Genomic DNA, 18,336 nt, shown 5'->3' on the forward strand with positions numbered 1-18,336 from the left:
ACATGGCATAGGTCTAAAATGATTAGAACTTTAATATCATGATGTGTGATGCTAATTAAGCACAATATGAGTATCTGTACCAAGAAAGACATGAGCATCTAACGGATCTACTTTCTTTGCAATTTCAATTTGGGAATTCAATTTATTTACAAAATTACGATCCTTTTTAAAATTTAGAAAAGAGCATGTTAAAAGACCAATTTTCTTTACAAGAACTTGAATACAAAGTAGACCATCAGTGAAAACGAACCAACAACAATTATGGTAATTTAGTAATTTAAACATAAACCATCTTTGAGTCATACTCACCCATTGTCAGTTTTCCTTGCGAGTATATTTCCTACCCAAAGTTTCCCAAACTGTGTTCTCAAACTGCTGCATTGGCATATCTTTCCAACTTCTAATAGTGTTTGGTCCCCATACTTTCCACAATTCGTTTAGGATCTTAATAATAGCTGCTATATTGCTTGCAATAGTCATGAATGGCAAGTTTACATATCTCGGACTCATAAATTGCGTAAAGTCTTTGTATCTATTAAAGGCATATATTATCAGGTTTGGTTATGTACTGTACACTGCTTATCAAATCTTCAACTGTGCATTTTATGTTATTGTGTTATTTGGGTATGAATTCTTCCATTGTTTGTCCATGCAGGCCGAGGTTAAGGGGCAAAAAATCACATGGTTGACCCCTCACCCTTTGCAGCAAGTTTTGACTGATGATATTGATTATATTTCGTACTTTGTATTTCTTTTTGTCCGTTATCAACCTCTGTTCGATTCTGGAGTGGGAGTTTGATAAAGAATGTGACTTTGAGATGACAGAGTTTTTGAAATTGTGTTGTGGCCATGTGTGAAGCTGAATGATGCAACCTTTGATCTCTCCCATCTGAATAAAGCTAAATTTTTGTATTAACATGTAATAATATTTAAATGTATACTAAGTTTCTCGGTAGCCAAAACAGACCCTTTACATGATTCTGTTCATAATTCGTTTAAAGATTTAAAAAATTTCTTCACTCTGTTAATGGGTTTGATTTTTCCCCATCTGTTTTGCAGTTTGAGTCTACTGAGTTCTGCGGATTCACTCAATTGCAATCATCTCTTCTGCAAGTAATCTCTACCTTCATTGTTATTCGCATATGAATGTTAGGTTTTATTTGGATGTATTAATACTTGGAATGTGCTTGATCATATTGCCAGTGTTTGCTTATTTTTTACAGCACTTGCACCGTGAAGTCGATGAAATTGGTTTCCATTTGTCCAGTTTATAAAATTCCATATCGACGCAGAGGTATGAATCATGATAATTTTATGTGTGCAATGATCAATTGGTGATGGATACATCAATCTTTTGTGTTTCAATTTCTTTTGTGTTTGTGTAACTGATCCTGGGATGTTTGTTGCAGGCACTGGGAAGACGACTCTGTCTACGGATCATAATCGGTATCTAATTGGAGATGATGAGCACTGCTGGGGCAACAATGGTGTGTCAAACATTGAAGGTGTTTGCTATGCCAAGTGCATTGATTTGTCAATGGACAAGGAACCAGATATTTGGAATGCTATCAAATTTGGGACTAGTACTTAACATCATGATTTAATTGAACGTTCTACTTTAAAAATGACAGTTAGCGCGAAATGTTTATGTTCTGTGTCATGATTGGAGTGATATTTCAAATTCTTATCAAATATGGTTGCATGTGTTTGGCAGTTTTGGAGAATGTTGTGTTCAATGACCATAATCGAGAAGTTGATTACTCAGAGAAATCTGTTACTGGTAAGTAATTTAAATTCTGGGGTTATTCAATTGAAAGTTTTAATTTATAGTTTAGTTTAGTTTTTTATTTATTTATAATTTTGCTATTTTGTTTGTGTTTGATTATATTGAATTCGAATTTCAGTGAACTTATGTTTGGGTTTGATATTTTCCTACAGGTCGTGATTGAGGGAGCTTGAAATGGCAATTGGATTTCACGTCGTTGGTAAGGAAGACCCTTCCAACGTCTGCCATTTTGTTCCATCGCTTTTCTGCTTCTCTTCCTCCTTCTTTCTCTCTCCCTCTCTCTGCCTCAAATTCAATCCGATCATCTAAAAACGTAGTTCTTCTATTTTTCTCCGCCGTTTTCCAGAAACCGATCAGGCGTTTCAGATTTGGATTTGGATTTTGGGGATTGTATGATTATATCTTTATTCATTTGGGCTGTCTCAATCAATAATTTCAATCTTCAGATTTGCAAATGCCCTTTGCTATCTGCTCGATTGGAAGTGCTCAATATCTTTGAAAATCCTCTCACTAATACATGTGCATCTTGCCTCTCCACTATCTTGGAAAATTGCAAGGGTAAAATGCTTTCATTGAAGCTCAAGCATTTAAATTATTCGTTTTTGTTCTTACTGATGTTTAGTAGCATTCCTCAGTCCCCTGGTGTTCATTTATTTGATTTTTTTTTTTTGTTTTTTAGATTAATTATTGATATTTTGTTGACTTTAATTGATTGAAGCTCTTCGTTTGGTTGTAGCCATCCGATTACGTAACTTACAGCCCCAATTGCTCGAGGGGTTGTGAATTTTGAACTGTTTTGAACGAAATGTTGTGGAATTTGAATTGTTTTGAACAAAGCCAGGTATCTTTTCATCCATTTTACTTCTTTTATGGAGACAATTGTTAATTTGAATTTGGTTGCTGATTTAAGAGGCATTTTTTTTCTTAATTGCTTGAGGGATTTGCTGCATATTTGCGTATTTCAATGTATTTATTATGGTTTGTAGTTTCTCTATGTTTCGTAATGGGAAGAGATTGTTGATAATTTTAATTCATGATAGCTCATGTCATATGCTATTTTTTTCATCGCTTCAAATATAGATTGATTACTAAAACACATATACTGACCATCTTCCTTTTCGCATGTGATGGTGGATAAATCTTCATGCAGGTCTATCTGGGGGAGCAGTATGTATCCTACGCTGCCCAATGTCATTTTCTTAGTCAAAGGTTTAACATCTCAACCCTAGCAGCCAGAACCCCAAAGGTTGCATCTTCCAAGTGGGGAATTACGTTAGGGTTTCAAATTGGGAGATGTGTATTCGAACTCTAATTCATGATTTGTGTTTGTGATCTTTGCGATTCGTTCGAGGAACCAATGTTTCGTCATCTAGATGTTAAGGTACGCATGCTATTGAGTTGATTAATTTGAAATTTGATGTGATTTTTGTTGTTTTTACTGGCAATGCTAAAAACTTCTTCAACCAGATGGACTCATTAGCTTCTTTGGAAGGCAATAAGCAAGTGCTAACTTCTTTTTTTATTGAATTGCATCTCCAATTATTTTCCATTTGTTGTGCCTTGGCTCGTTCGTTAGTGCGGAAACGAGATTCAGATTACAACCTCACCAAATCACACTCAGTTGAACATAATAAAATACAAGAAATAAAAACATCGAGAAATTTATGAGGTTCGGCAAAAACATGCCTACATCCCCGGAGAGATATTGATCTTCACTATGAATAACAGTACAAGTACACATAAGTTAAATCAACATAACTCAATCCCAAATCCCTTGCACACCCACTCATAGAATTTTCCCAAGAGCCTCACTCTACCCCAAGAGTTCTTTCACTAGAATACTTTTCACTCTAGCTCTCTTGATTTTCTCTCAACCCATGTTCAACCTTTCCCATGGGAGAGCCGGATGCTCTCCCCTTGGATGCTTCTATGATGCTTACCTTCCCACTTTCTAAACATTACTAAATGCACAAATATTGCATCTAGTTATAGGCATACACTAGCAACTATGCCAACAACCAAGACCAAAAAGTCTTAAGTTCACATGACATAATCATCACCTAGCCTACCTAACATGCACCAAAGTCTATACCTAGTCTATAAAGTATAACTTTGCTTGTGGTAGTCACCATGTCTTCAATTGTTGTCAACACATGACTCATAATTACTCACAAATGTACGAGCCAAACACAATACCATTGTTTGGTGAGAAAATGTCTTTTAGTTATGAGATCCGTGTTCCTATTATACACTTTTAATGTTGATTGCACATTCTTCATTTATAGTTGCTGCTCTTACTTTTTTCTAAATGTTGATGCTGGTATTTATTTAATTTGCTCACTTTTCCGGCGAGTTTCTTATTTAATTTTCATTGTTTTTGCAAGGATCCTTCCCGCCTCTTCCATACTCTTAAGTTCGCAACCTCTGCCGCTTCCAGCTCTGGACTCGGATCCGAAGCCCTCATGTGTAGATTCCCTCACACTTCTCCCTCTCTCATTTCCATGTTAATAATTCCAATTTTCATTTTTGTGTCGAATTCTAAATTTTAGAATCAGGGTTTAGATTAGAATCATGTGTTACGCATTTGGGATTTTGAGTACAGTTAGTATTTCATGTTTTCCCTCTTTTTTTTTTAGATAATCAACTGTTATTAAGCTGTTTTGGTAGTGATTAGAACTTCCTTTAGAAATAATGAATCAAGTGATAGAGAGATAAGGTAATCGAAACAGTTCAAATATGAAGGAAAAAAGGTTTTGCTTTTATAAGGTTTCAATTTTTTTGAAGTTTGGAGGCTTATGTCAATCTACAACAATTGTTTGAATGGTTGTATCTAAGTATGCATTATACATTCAATTGAGCTGATGATGCATGTGTGCCAATGAATTTTGAAGAGTTCGGCTTGGTTTTCTCTCTTTGGTCTTAACATGAAAGGCGAGGCACCTGTTCGTTGACTAATTGAGTCCATTCTCCAAGTTTTTAGTATATATTGGGTCACTGTAATTTGCTTTTATGAGCACATCTGTGACTAAAGAAAATTTAAGCTGTCAAGTTCCCAAAATGTCTAAGGGTATATCAAGTTTAACAAGGCACGAACTGTGATCAATTGAAATGCAGTGAAATTAGGTATTTTACACTAAAAAATTCAGTTAACTTTAGACCATAGGATTAGCATTTTGCACATGTGAGTATCATTAACCTGCTCATTTTATTTTCCTGAATAAGAAACAAACTGTCATTGAAGGGAGAAGACTATGTACAAAAACAAAGTTTATGTAAGATTTATATACGTGAGATCTTTTCTGCCATAGTTTTTACTTGCTATATATATTGGGTCATAGTGGATAGCTGGGATAACCTCACAATAAGTATGTATTCTTCTTCTACACAATCAATTCTATAGCTGTTGTTTTTTCCTGATCCATATTTGCATTCTACATGTTATCTTTATGACCGACTTATCAAGTCACTAAGCAGCAAGCGTAATCAAAGGTGAACCATTTCATGAAATTATGATATTCTGAACAATGAATTTGTGTTTCAGTTAAACAAGAAGCTAAAGTGTAATCAAAGGATTTGTCGACCTATTGTGGAAGGTGAGATGCCAACTTTGTTTCCCAATACTTATCTTTTATGGAAATTTTAATATTTTATATTTTGAAACTCAAAACTGATTGTCCTTTACATGTTTTATGTAAATAGTGACACATCTATGCACAGATGCTTACAATCAGTTCATCAAAATCTTGGTTATTTAAATTCTTAAGAGATGCCTATGTTGATTTGTGATTTTGTTCCCCCATGTTTTACTTTCTTTGTTGGCAAGAAGCATGTTCAGTTGATTCAATTTATTCTTTTACTTTCTATGACAAAGCAATCCTTCGCAGTCCTTTGGTTTCAAGGTTTTTTTTTTTTTTTGAATCTGGCGCGCTACATGCAATTACATGTGTGAGAGACTTTTTAAATTAGACGCATTACACGCTTCTTATGGATTTTATAACGTCAGATTTTCATTCAGTTGCTGTTTTAAATTTGGGCTTCCATTTGGTTGAGCATCCTTTTCTCCAAAAGGTAACATTGTTTCTAATGCCTAATCAAATTTTGATTTCTTGGGTCATTACAATTTATTTAGTTTTGTAAAGAGAAATTGTTTACGAGTGCAAACAACTGCCAACTTTTATTTTGAAGTCTGAATATGCCAATAAAACCATATAATTATAATAGTTGGGACAGTTACTGTAAATCTTTTTGTGACGTTTTTTAATGGGTATATTATTCCATTGTTTTCAGGGATGGACAGAAGTCCCAGGCATCAATCTCTTTGTGATCATTGCTGGGAAAATATCGTGGTCATTTTGAGTTCGGATTCAGCTAGCATGTGGTAAGCGTTTCTTTTCCAATTACTTTCATTTGTTTATTTGTGAATCAATAACTTTTTTAGGAATAATGAATGTCACAATTGCTGATAAATTGATACTTTATTCGGAGCTTGAATTGTAGATCTGTGCAAGCTATCCATATATGGATCAATGCTATGGACTCTTCTCAACCTATGGACCTCAAATTTCAATGCGTCTTCCATCATTTATCCTACCTCACTATGTATGGACCTATTACATTTGCAATCATATTAATTTCTTGAAAACAATATTTATATTTCTCTATAAACTGCTAATTTTGGAATATACTATCGTTTCCTTGCTGGTACATTAAAATGAAAATATGAAAAGTAGTCTCAATCTCACCCGGGGGTGTTGTAGGCCAATTCGATGCTACGAGGCACTTCGTTTAGGGCTATCTGAGGGTGAGAGGTGTTGGGTGTCTGAGACAAGGGGTTTCAATTTAGGGAACCAAAACATTCAGTTTCGTCCTGTTCATTGTACAATGTCTTTTCATGTTAGTTCAGTTGAATGTATATAAAAACAAAGTTGCATATCTTACCGACCCCATTCACTCATCTATTCCTCTCTTCATTCATGATTGTGTTGAATTTATTCAGGTGAAATGTATTTTATTCATGTAGTTCAAGGTGATGCATTTAAGTCTCGCAGCATCGTGCGGGCACATTTTCTAGTTCAATCTAAATCAAGCATAAGCGGCCAATTTTTGTCCTCCAAACACTACCTTTATAGATGTATTATAGTCTTCGGAAATTTTTAATAATTGTTTTAATGTTTATTAGGTCAAAATATCTAAACCCTTATTTTCTAGGAACTTTAACGAAAAATTCTCAATATTGTTCATTTTAACAAAAAATCACATTTTTACATTAAAAAGTTAATCATGGTACTATTCATTTTACCCTTTATTTTATCTTTATCGTTAACACTTAAAGTTTTCAAATCATTTTCATTAGTTTTCTTATTTTCTAATCTTAAAACAAGGGTTCACCTAGTCTTAAAAAGCAGCTACGTACTATTCAAACAAAACACACGTTTCATTTGTGGTTGGGCAAAGCAAAACGACGTCATTTCTGGTTTAGGGCATTTTAATTTTTTTCCCTTTTTCCTCCTACCGCAACAACTTTTGCCTTCCAAGCCGCACTGATGATTCCAAGTTGCTCCTCAACCATTTCTAAGCAGTGTCGAGCCAGTCCCAGGCATATCTCTGTGAATCCCACCGCTCCCGCTCACAGAGCGTGATTTGCCACGAATCTGAAGAATTGGTGATGACTCACTGATACTATAGTAGTTGATTTTCGGTATATAATTGGGATTAATCTAATTTTAATAATTAAATACGCAATGAAAAATAAATAAGAATTGTGATTTATAATTCCAATTACATATAGGGTTGGTTGTAAATAGATAATGCAATAAGTGAAGAAGACCAATGAATTAGTACTTATGTGAATTCTTAGTTGTGTGTGCACCACTTTGTATGATCATTCTTGTGCTTGTATTCACGAAGATTCACGAGAAAACTTCCCAAGTGTTGAGGAGTATCTATATTGATAAATCAACAATGAAAGATGGAGTGCATACTCAATTGTGCTAGCATGATCTCTCACTTGGAATAATTATGGTCGGCACACTAGGGAATTTTGGCTAAGGTTTCTCTCTTTTCTTTGAGGGACAAATCTTAACGGTTAGGGACATATATGTGATTTCCCGTCTTGAAATTTATTCTTATATAGTTTACAATTATGAGAAAAATGATTTAAAGGGCACTTTGATCATTTTAAATTTTACTTTGATGTTTCGAGATTGGTTTATAATAGATGAATAGAAATCGATCCAATGTGTTGGCGCAAACGAAGCCCAATTCCGAGTTAAAACAAATAACTTAGAAGTGGTTTAAATTGGAGGGCATTTTGATTTTTTTGCCAAATACTACAGATACAAAGTTGAACCTCATAATCAGAAAAACCTTGACTTTCCGAAAACATAAAGTTTGCCCAGCCCATATACATTTTCAGGCAGCGGGGTCAACCATACCCGTTTGTGACCTGACTTTTGACTCAGTTGTTAGGATGGTATTATATATATATTTTATACCTCTTATACCTATAACTTAGTAATGATTTTATAGTAAATTGGTGAGTTTGATGTGTTTTTGTGCGATTTTTGTAGAAAACATAATTTGTGAACAAAACAAAACGGGGAATTGGAGGTTTAATTTGGAGAAAATCAAAGAATTGCCAAGTGGGTTGGAGCACCGAGCAAGGAATGGAGTGGTGCATTGGACATTAAAGGCAGCCCAATTAAGCAGCCCAACTAACTAGGCGGTGCAGGTTTGGGGATGTGAACCATTCCCACAATGAATTGGAATCAATTCCTTTGTCGTGAAATTAAGAAAATAATAATAATAAAAAGAGACATATAAAAGGGAGGAACCTAGCACCGCAAGAAAGGGAGGAGAATGAGGAGATATCTCGCACACACATAGACTTTCAATTAGAGAAATTCATAGAAGGTTGCAGGTTCCCAGGGCTTATTGCACACAGATACAGAATTGGAGTTTTGGGTTTCTTTATGTCATCGAATTCATCCATGTTTGTCATTAGTTTAATCATGAACTAAGTCCTTTTGCTAGGACTAGGGTGTACTCTTATCATGAACATCTAATTCTTGTTATTTTATATTAATCTCAGTTAATTTTCATGTTGAGTAATTGTTATTGTGCTTTATTGTTATCAAATAATTGGTCATTATTTGCATGGAGATCTAAATCGTGATTGATAGGTTGAGTTTAGTAGATTGCTTCTCATAACAATTACCATGAATTACATAATTGAGTAGACATACTGGTTATGATTTGTGTAGTATTGTGTAATTATCCATTTAGCGTAAATGGTTTCGATTATCTATAACTGTGGCTAGACATAGCATGGGTAGATAGTTAGAAACACGGTTAGTATATTCTAATAGGAAATATTGACGAATCAAGGGATAATTGCTAGCAATATGGGAACAATTTGATGTTAATATGAATAACGGGAATAGATGGATTGAGGAACCTGATGTTCTAGTGCTTCAATATATTAATCTTTCATAATTCATTCACTTTTACTTCGTGTTCGGTCAATTGATATTATCACTTTTGTTTGGTTTCTTTGCATATTTGAATTTGTCAACGTAATCCTTCTTTTATTTACGTTTAGTTTGGAGTCAATCTCAATATTAAATTTAGGTTAATTCGATCCTTGTTTGAACGACACTCTACTTATCATTATATTACTTGGACGATATTGTACCCTTGCAATTATCAACAACATCAGTCATATCTCTTGATTCCAACCACCGTTTTGGGTGATATTGTTTTGACAAAAAGTTCTCGATGAGACTGACTTCATTGTGGTGCCCTTGGATCCATTGTATTTTTTGAAGTTATCCCAAGAAGCTCGCAGGTCAAAGCGTTGGAAGATTAGGTAATGAGGTGAAATCATTTAATAGTTAGAAACGAAAAGTCATGATTTAACAGCCGTTTTAGCTTTGATTTTGATGATTTTTTATAAATACAATCCTCAACCTTAGAAGAAAACGATGAACGAACTCGATCATCAATTTAAAATATCTACACTAGTGGCTACAAGAAAAGCTTACGTTCTACGTAATGAAAATATAGAATAAACTCTAAGGGGGCATTTGTTTGCCTTCTCTAACTCTCATTGGACTGGACTCTAGTTCCATGTTTGTTACCTACAGAGATAGGGTTTAACGACACAAAATTTCACTCACCTCGACTAACCATGGGGCTAGCAGTTCTTAGTGACACCCCCCAAAAATCATGGCACTAGCTAAGACCGACCAATTTTCAAATTCGTTTCACAACCAGTTTTCACATAAATACCAAATTGGAGCTGGAAGTTAGGGGATTATACTTGAATTAGTACCAAAACGGAGGTCGAAGGTGGCCGAAAAATGGCCTGGAAGTCTCGGCCAGTTTGGGCTTCTTCGAATCCGTGATAGATTCGAGTGTGCAAAGCTCAAATCTAGGTCCAGAGATGGTGCGGAGTTTGTTGGTGGATCTAACTTCGTCCAATACGACAAGGTTTGACCGAGGAAAACATGTTGGGAAAAGAGGTTTGGCAATGAGGGTTCTGTTCGAATAGCGTGTAGCTAGGAGAAATGGAGGAAGGATAGAGAGATAGAGAGAGGAATCGATAGGGAGTTGACATGAAAATTTCCGAGAGTCCAGTCCGGCAAGGTTTGATCTGGGGAGGAAGAGGGAGAGAGTGGGACAAAGAAGTGAGAAAAAGAGGGACAAAGTGGGACATGGAAGGGAGAAAAAAGGGGATTAATAATAAAATATTAATAATTGTGAATTAAATAATACAATATTGGAGTTTGTAAACTATGCTACTTCTTAGTCCGACACTATACTAGACATTTCTATTTTAGTCTATTCTAAGTTAGTCCAGCTTAGTTCCTGAAGTTAGTTCAGTCCAAGATAGTCCAGTGCAACAAACATACCATAAGTGTTTTGGGATCTGATTTTGTACTCATTTTCTGTACTTTTCTTTTCCTGCAAGTAATATGGTTGTTTCAACATTTTACAACTTGCTATGATGCTAAGGTTTTACAAATGATTTGAGTTTTAAATTTTAATGTTGGTGAAGTAACTTCGTGTTAGGATGCCATATGGCATCATCTTGTGGTGACAGTGATACAAACCCACACTCTGCCTCTGCTCAATGTACAGAGAGATGTATTTTTCTTATTACGATATCAACAATTACAACAACAACCTCCTTCTTACAGTATTTCCTTTTTTATAGTGACTAGGTAGCTTCCTCCCTAAGACACTCACTAACCACCTTAACAGCCAACAATTCCTAACTAATTCTTGTTTGTCCTAGTCAGCAATTGCCAACTCATCTCTACAATCCTGCCCAATTGTCACAATACACAGCAACCTATCAGAGAGTTAAGAGTTGGGTATTAGCATAAATAGTACATTGTAAGAGAAGAAATGCAGTTAATGAAATATTCGTTGTTTGTATGGTTGTTCTGTTATACTTCTCCGTTGTATAATGCGGCAAACGACGCGCAAAACCATGGAATCGAGAGTTTCTAATTTGGAAACCAAGTTCGATGAATTCAAGACTTCTCAGGCCAAATTTCGGAACGAATGCAAAGCACGCCAAGCTGTGATCTTGCAGCAATTGCAGTTGCTTACGGCGAAATATGGTGGTGAATTTTCTGCAGCTACACCGGTGCATCAGCCGTTCATTAAAATGACATCTCCTGTCTCTCGTGAATTCGAATCAAGTCGTGCTCTCGTTCTCAAGCTTCAATCCTTCCGCGAGGAAAAGATTCGGGCCCGTGAGAAAGCAGACAAGTTTTTCTCTCAGTTTCGTCAGAGATACAAGCCTAGGAGTCCTCATTGTTTGCGACCAAAATTGAAGAAATTCAAGAAGGTTCGCAACAAACACCACAACGACAAGCAGCGCGAAGCCTCTGTACCAATTCTTGGCTTCCAATCAGTGCTACCAGCAACAAGGCTACTTCTTGATTCTACGAGCATTCTGGGTTCTGCATTCGTTGTATCTAATGTGCAAAAGTCGAATTTCATAGATCATGGATACGAAAGGGTTGGTTCTGTCAAAGAAAGATTCAACTCTCCTAATTTTTCTATATCTGATGGAATTGTTATAGATTTTCCGATCCGTTTCGATGTGTGTTTCATTCTTGATGCGAAATAGATGATAATTCCAGCAGAAGTAGTTGGCTTTCACTTGGGCCACAACGTGTTCGACGAATTGCCGCACTCAACAAATAATTGTGTTCTTCAATTAGGCTATCATATGTCGATTTCTGATTCGGGAGGTGCACTTATTACTGGGCATTTTACTTCCAAATTTCAGGTCAAAGATGCTTACAATTTGAAATTTCTTGTTTGTAATGGTGAATTCTTGCAAAATGGTACTACGGATCTTCGGGACGAAATTGAACTGGTTGTTTCAAATTTTTGTGATAAGAAAAGTGATGAATCCAAGATAGTGGCAGTGGGTTTCTGTCAGTTTATGAAAGCACAGCCATCAATTCTTGAGAATGAATGCCAGAAAAATTGGTTGGAATGTATGGCCACCATGTGTTTGTTGGAATGCAGCAAACAGTCAAAACTGTTTCTTTGAAGCTTGGCTTCCATGTGTCCATTCGTGACAAAGGCGGAACAACTATTCAAGGGCTCTTTAATTTGAAATCTTCAAGGGAAGTTGAAACCACTTTGGTGCAAACAAATGCTGCTGCTCAACTGGTTGATGCACTACAATTTTTACGTGGTTTTTATAACGATGCAATTGTTGTTGCTGGTTTTGAATTCTACTACCTTATGGGAATTCGAGACAAGGGTGGAGGGTACTTAATCATATCTGAGTATAAGATGGTACTAAGGTTTGTTAGGACAAAAGTGGCAAATGCTTTGATCATACTTGGAACTCCAACTTTTACTTGTACAAGCTTCCGATGGCCATGAGAAGTGGTTACTTGAATCGACTAGTATTACAGAGAATTAGTGTAGGGAGAGATGCCAGCCCTAGAATCCAGCTAGACAATCTTCCAGGCGGAGCAAAAGTTTTCGAATCTGTAGTCAAGTTCTGTTATGGTTGGACGGTTGATCTAACCGCTGCCAACATAGCTCTGCTATATTGGGCTGCACATTTCTTGGAAAGACACCTTCCGGATTTTGAGAGGCTTTGAATTGATCTCTTTGCGCGCTAAAGAGTTGAAAATCTCCAAACGGAGCGCGGAAGCCATTGCTTGGAAGGCTTGTACAAACCCTAATGCATTTAGTTTTGAAACTGAAGAAATACAGTGCTTCAATGTTCTGCCAAACAATGCAGAGAACTTGAGGTTTCAAGATGCAGCTGACATTTGGTGGTTTGAAGATGTCTGGTTCCTTGGTATAAATCATTTCATCGAAGTGATCCAAGCCTTAAATTGTAAGGGGATGAGAGCAGACCTGATAGGATCATGTAAAGCCCATTGGATAGCAGAATGGAAAAATGTTGTGCTAAAAAGGAAAACTAAAGGTTGATTGATTGATAAATACAACCACCCATTCACTGCCCAAAGTGTTTTGGTTGGTTTCCTGAGGAGCTATCTGAACTAATCAACCTACGTAAAACAAGCCATATATATACCTCTCCGGTGGACTGAGACAACTTTCGTTACCATCATGAGACTCAAGGGGGTCAGATTGACTCGTTTAAATCCAAATTGATCATGTTCCCTGGGTACCCTGTCAACACAACTCAAGCACCTGGGCATGTATTGGTTTTTCCTTTGACGAATATGCATGCGTAAGCTGCTATGGAAGAAGATAAGCATTGGAAGATAAGTTCGATGTAGAAACAAGACAAGGAATTGCCCTCGGTCCTTCTTTTTGTGTTTCATGCAGTTCAGTCAAACCAACAAAACACTCCCCACACAAAAGTAAGACAAGGTAACAACACATGGAACAAGGCACGAAACAGGAAACAGGGTACTCAAACAGGGCAGGAGAAAAACAAAAGAGTCTGTACCGTTACAATAGTCACAACTCTTACTGAAAAAAAATGTATAATAAAATCTTACCCTACCTTCTCAGGCTGGAACGATAAATGAATGAAAATGCAATGGGTTTTCTACTTCCTTCTAAAGTTCTACATAACTAATTTTAACAGAAACTCCACCTTTCTGCTTCTCTAATTGTCCTACGATCAAAACACAGCCATCCACAATCAAATTTTAAAGTGATACTGGGAAAGCTGCTCAAGTCAACATACCGTAGGCTGTTCACCTCACAATCTGTCATGCAACCACAAACCCAGGTGAAGTTCACGATAGCAATGACGTGAGCTCGAATACTCTGCAGAGTTTGACAGTGTTGGCATGGCCTGACTGGAGAATGACCTGATTAATTTCAAGAGAACAAACTTCCCAAAGTTTCATTTCATGTTGAACATACCCCCAATGAACATGCCCCACCATGAAGCTCGTGTTCAGCCATGATGGACACTTCACTTTACAACTCGTGCACCTCCTCCTGTACAACACAAGGCCAAATACAGGGGGAAAATGATTATGCCATCGTCAAAGTGTCAACTACCACTACGATTATCGCTACCCATTACCGAAGTGACCAGCCCATGGCTCCATTGCTATCAGAGAACTACCCGCACTACATCTTTGTAACTCCTACTTGTCATATTAAATCAAGCATAGCACCTAGTGGCTAAACTTCCTAAAGCATCTAACCTTCACCAAAAAATAAACAGAAAATAAAGCAATGATAAGATGTCAAACAACAGGAATACTCAAATGCAATAAAACCAACATAGATAAAGGTTATATAGCTACTTTAGCTTTGACACTACGACCAAAATGGTAAATGCAATTCGCAGCAAGTAGACAATTATAAGCACGCCAATTTAACACCACTCAGAAGCAAAACTTAAATAGAAGCATCTAGTGCGCACTAAAATACTACTTATTATAGGCTACCAAAATAGAAACTGCAAACTACTAGAATTTAAGCAATCCAACCAGTCCCAAAGCATTGTCATCCAACTTGAGCTGTTCCTGCTACTGCCGCTGGTCATGAGAAACCATTACTACCTCATGCATAAAGAGATACAGATCCATAAAACAGGATGCAATTTCAATTGAGACAGTCGACCATCAAAATTACTGCTGCTGGGATTGCCGTGCCTGAGCACTGCCATATCCACCACCATAACCAACTTGTCCACCATTTGCCGGACCACCATAATTTCCAGAAGCTTGTGATGGATCAGATCTCCAACCAGCATTTCCATAACCTGCATTTCCATTTGAATCGCCATAGCCACTTCCACCGTAGCCACCAGCATTACCTTGCTCCCCACCTGGAGCACCAACATTGTTATTTGGGACACTCCCCGAACGTCCTCCAACAGCACCGTATCCAGATGGATTTGCATAGGATGCATCTGTTGCACTGTACCCACCATAACCATAACCTTGAGTTCCATACCCAGCCACTGCACTAGGTGATTGACCAGCAGGTGCAGAACCGGGGCCACCACTTCCTGTACCTGCACTGCCACCTGAAACACCCCAAGGAGCAGTATTCCCATAACCCATAGCACCATATCCAGAGGGAGGTTGAGAGCTCCATGCACTTCTAGGGGCACCTGGTGGACCACTAGCATAAGCAGCATTTGCTGCATTAGGGTTTCCGTATGCAGCAGCTGCTGGACCTCCATAACCGGTATTAGTACCTCCATAACTTCCATAACTGCCATAGCCAATTCCATTACTGGTAGGACCATACCCGTAACCGGGTGCACTATACCCAGAAGAACCATAAGGTGGAAACCCACCTCCAGTACTCTGCGATTGCATGTACCTGTTGGAGTCCATTCGACCATCATATGAATTTGGGTTACCAGCAGATGCCCCATAGCCTTGATAACCACCTCCAGCAGCACCTCCGCCACCTTGACCACCACCCATGCTACGGCTACCCCCACCAGGGTTGGCATCTTTAGGAAGAGCCCGCTTAACTTCCACTTGCTTCCCATTTAAATCATGAAATGTCTTGTGCAAAACCCTATCAACAGCTTCTTCAGTGTCAAATGAAATAAACCCAAACCCACGAGGACGTCCAGTACTTTGGTCATACATTACTACTACATCAGTTACATGGCCATAAGCTTCAAAATATTCACGGAATCCTTCCTCACTAAGAGTGGGGGGCAACCCTCCAACAAATATCTTCTTGGTCCTAACATTTCCCCCACTTCCAGCACTTCTAGTAGGATTAGCATTTCCAACTCTCCCGGTGGTTTGCTGCTCCTCTCTTGATAGGGCTCTCTTAGCCTCAACCTGAAAATTAAAACCGTTATGCAGCAGAAGTAAAAATACCTTGGTGTCAAGTGTGTGGATCTAACATAACAAGCAAGAGCCACAGAAACTGTTTACAAATAATAATCAAAGCTTCAATAGTGTCCATATATCAATGGGTATCATAAGCTACACTGACAAGAAAAGAATACGTCCCTAAGGACCATTCTTTAAATTAGTTACCGACCAGAACATGTGCAGCCAGTACACAATGGTTAAAAGGTGACTAATAGTGGCATGACTCATACAAGAACCACTATTTTTATATATAACTTACCAACACTGCAGTTGAACAACTAGGTTAGCATTTCCTCTTTTGAGGCGAGAAGGAATACTCTTTAGAGGCGAGAAAGAAACATCATCTTTGGAAGCCTAACACATTGAAGTATAAAACAATTTCTATTTCTACACAAGTTTCTTTATAAGATTGATATGTTATGTCCATACTAAAAACCTTATTAGTCCGGAATGATCTAGGAGTTGATCTACAATATATAATCACAGTCAATTACATAAGTCATTAACAGTCATTAAAATTATGTTGTTGATAGGCATGGCGAGTCGCCAACTAAATCTTTCCATCCATATTTTCATATCTCTTCTCATTCTTTTTCCATCTATATTGTCCTCTTTTCTCCTCATTTTTCTTTTGCATCTTTCTAATTTCTATGGAATCACAGCAACCCAAAACCATCTTCTTTTCTCTATAGTTCTTCTGATTACTTAAATTCCTGCCATCTACAACCAACTATAACCATAGAAAGCACCCACCAGTTATACATGAATGCTATCCCAGGGATTCACCCTCAGCAACTGAAAAGTGGTACAAGAAGACCATACAATCTATAAAAAGTTTCCAATGGTACTAGCAAGCTAAAATGTTAGCAACATTATCATTGTGGTTGTATAACACTCGACATGCAAACAAGTCATAAATCCTAACCCCTAAAGCCAGTCACATACATAACAAAGAATGATTTCATAGCATGAAAATAAATACACATCCAGACATTCATTCACAAGAACAACTCTATTACTCACTACTGCAAACCAATAAAGGTACAATGGAACAACCTCTACACCATCAACTCAGAAAATTACATTACCAAGCTTCATTACAATCAGACTCTTGCTCTTTGGTATAAATACAGTGAACACAAATTAATCAAAGACGTCGAATTTTTAAAGTTCTTAGAGGGAACAATCAAGAAAACGTTATGTTATATTTCACATCCACACCATATATTTACAAATTCAATCAAACTTCAACTTCCAAACATACTAGCAACCAGCAAACCAGAAACACTGCAAAATGTCTAACAAGATAAAGCTCAACACAAGAACTCAACGAATACGTACACAACAATACTAGCAGAATTACAAAGCCTAGAAAATAAATCTCAAAAAATAAAATAAAATAAACAATGACCAGCTTAAGCACACACAGACACAGATGCCCAATTACTTTAACACCAAATTAAATAAAAACACACTAAAAATAAACTAAAAAAAGGAAAAATATTGGGAATCTGAATCTCACCGTTCTACCATCGATGGTGTGCTGATCCTGAAGAACCCTATCGAGAACAGCAGGATCTACAAAAACCACAAACCCAAAACCCCTGGGGCGGCCGGAGATCTTATCCCTCATGACCACCGTCTGCAAAACATCGCCGTAGTTGCTGAAGTACTCTTTAAGCTTATCCTCCGAGGTCTCCCATGAAATCCCACCAATAAAAAGCTTCCCCCGATCGGAATCCATGTGGGTTTTCACTGCCTCTCCTTCTCACTGCGTGTGAGAGTGAAAGCCTCGATCTTTATTTAATTTTGGAAGTGGGTTTTTGGATTTTGGGGGTTTGGGATTTGGGAGAAGAAGGAAGGAAGGGTTTGTGGTCGACTAGAGAGAGGAGAGACAGATTGGGGGGGCGAGTGTGTATGTGATGTATGCTTCGAGATTGGGGGGAAGTTTGGGACTTGGGGAACGGAAGTACGCGTTTGGACGGATGAGATTTGCTGGATTGGTTGGTCGGGAATCATTTTGATGTTTTGTACGGCTTGGATTTGATGTAAGTAGAAATCCACCAGAGGGTTGGCTCTCTGTCACGTGAGGTGCACAGAGAGGACATATGGTCTCCTTCTTTTACTTTGTTGAGCTAAAAACGTCCCCAAAAGACAATACTTCCTCATTCTAAGGATAAGCAAATACTCATTGGTTACAGACAAGGAAGAAAATATCGGTAA

The 18,336-nt window shown here is 37.4% G+C and overlaps 3 protein-coding genes and 1 long non-coding RNA gene across 7 annotated transcripts; 3 read left to right on the forward strand and 1 right to left on the reverse strand.

The window, feature by feature from the left end:
- The first annotated feature begins 478 nt into the window (after nt 1-478).
- On the forward strand, nt 479-3,341 carry LOC126595336 (uncharacterized). The gene is made up of 7 exons (XM_050261665.1): nt 479-705; nt 1,060-1,113; nt 1,224-1,294; nt 1,410-1,583; nt 1,715-1,780; nt 1,939-2,344; nt 2,937-3,341. The coding sequence occupies exons 1-6, from the start codon at nt 479-481 to the stop codon at nt 1,947-1,949; spliced, it is 603 nt and encodes a 200-aa protein (XP_050117622.1). The 3' UTR covers nt 1,950-2,344; nt 2,937-3,341.
- An 808-nt stretch (nt 3,342-4,149) lies between these two features.
- On the forward strand, nt 4,150-6,742 carry LOC126595705 (uncharacterized). Of its 4 annotated transcripts, XR_007613664.1 has the most exons (5): nt 4,151-4,252; nt 5,328-5,379; nt 5,790-5,854; nt 6,074-6,164; nt 6,284-6,742. It is a non-coding gene; the product is annotated as an uncharacterized LOC126595705 (long non-coding RNA). The 4 variants fall into 4 exon arrangements; XR_007613663.1 differs by having other exon boundaries at nt 4,150-4,252; nt 5,790-6,164; XR_007613662.1 differs by lacking the exons at nt 4,151-4,252; nt 5,328-5,379 and having other exon boundaries at nt 5,408-5,854.
- A 4,228-nt stretch (nt 6,743-10,970) lies between these two features.
- LOC126595703 (uncharacterized) lies at nt 10,971-12,257 on the forward strand. Its single transcript, XM_050262008.1, has one exon. It carries the CDS (start codon nt 11,259-11,261, stop codon nt 11,928-11,930), a length of 672 nt encoding a protein of 223 aa, XP_050117965.1. The 5' UTR covers nt 10,971-11,258; the 3' UTR covers nt 11,931-12,257.
- Nucleotides 12,258-14,506: 2,249 nt separating this feature from the next.
- Nucleotides 14,507-18,054, reverse strand: LOC126595699 (heterogeneous nuclear ribonucleoprotein 1-like). The gene is made up of 2 exons (XM_050262005.1): nt 17,636-18,054; nt 14,507-16,077 (listed from the first exon to the last, which is right to left on the reverse strand). The coding sequence occupies exons 1-2, from the start codon at nt 17,855-17,857 to the stop codon at nt 14,896-14,898; spliced, it is 1,404 nt and encodes a 467-aa protein (XP_050117962.1). The 5' UTR covers nt 17,858-18,054; the 3' UTR covers nt 14,507-14,895.
- Between the last annotated feature and the right edge of the window lie 282 nt (nt 18,055-18,336).

This window comes from Malus sylvestris, chromosome 13, assembly GCF_916048215.2.
Source record: "Malus sylvestris chromosome 13, drMalSylv7.2, whole genome shotgun sequence".
Classification (NCBI taxonomy): domain Eukaryota; kingdom Viridiplantae; phylum Streptophyta; class Magnoliopsida; order Rosales; family Rosaceae; genus Malus; species Malus sylvestris.

Excerpts from the sequence above, each read along its gene's own strand:
- LOC126595336 (XM_050261665.1), top strand. The coding sequence starts at position 479 with ATGAATGGCAAGTTTACATATCTCGGACTCATAAATTGCGTAAAGTCT. Across the intron at positions 706-1,059 it reads TTGACCCCTCACCCTTTGCA|TTTGAGTCTACTGAGTTCTG; the intron begins GCAAGTTTTGAC and ends TCTGTTTTGCAG. Across the intron at positions 1,584-1,714 it reads TGCTATCAAATTTGGGACTA|TTTTGGAGAATGTTGTGTTC; the intron begins GTACTTAACATC and ends TGTGTTTGGCAG.
- LOC126595703 (XM_050262008.1), top strand. The coding sequence starts at position 11,259 with ATGCGGCAAACGACGCGCAAAACCATGGAATCGAGAGTTTCTAATTTG.
- LOC126595699 (XM_050262005.1), bottom strand. The coding sequence starts at position 17,857 with ATGGATTCCGATCGGGGGAAGCTTTTTATTGGTGGGATTTCATGGGAG. Across the intron at positions 16,078-17,635 it reads ACACCATCGATGGTAGAACG|GTTGAGGCTAAGAGAGCCCT; the intron begins GTGAGATTCAGA and ends TTTAATTTTCAG.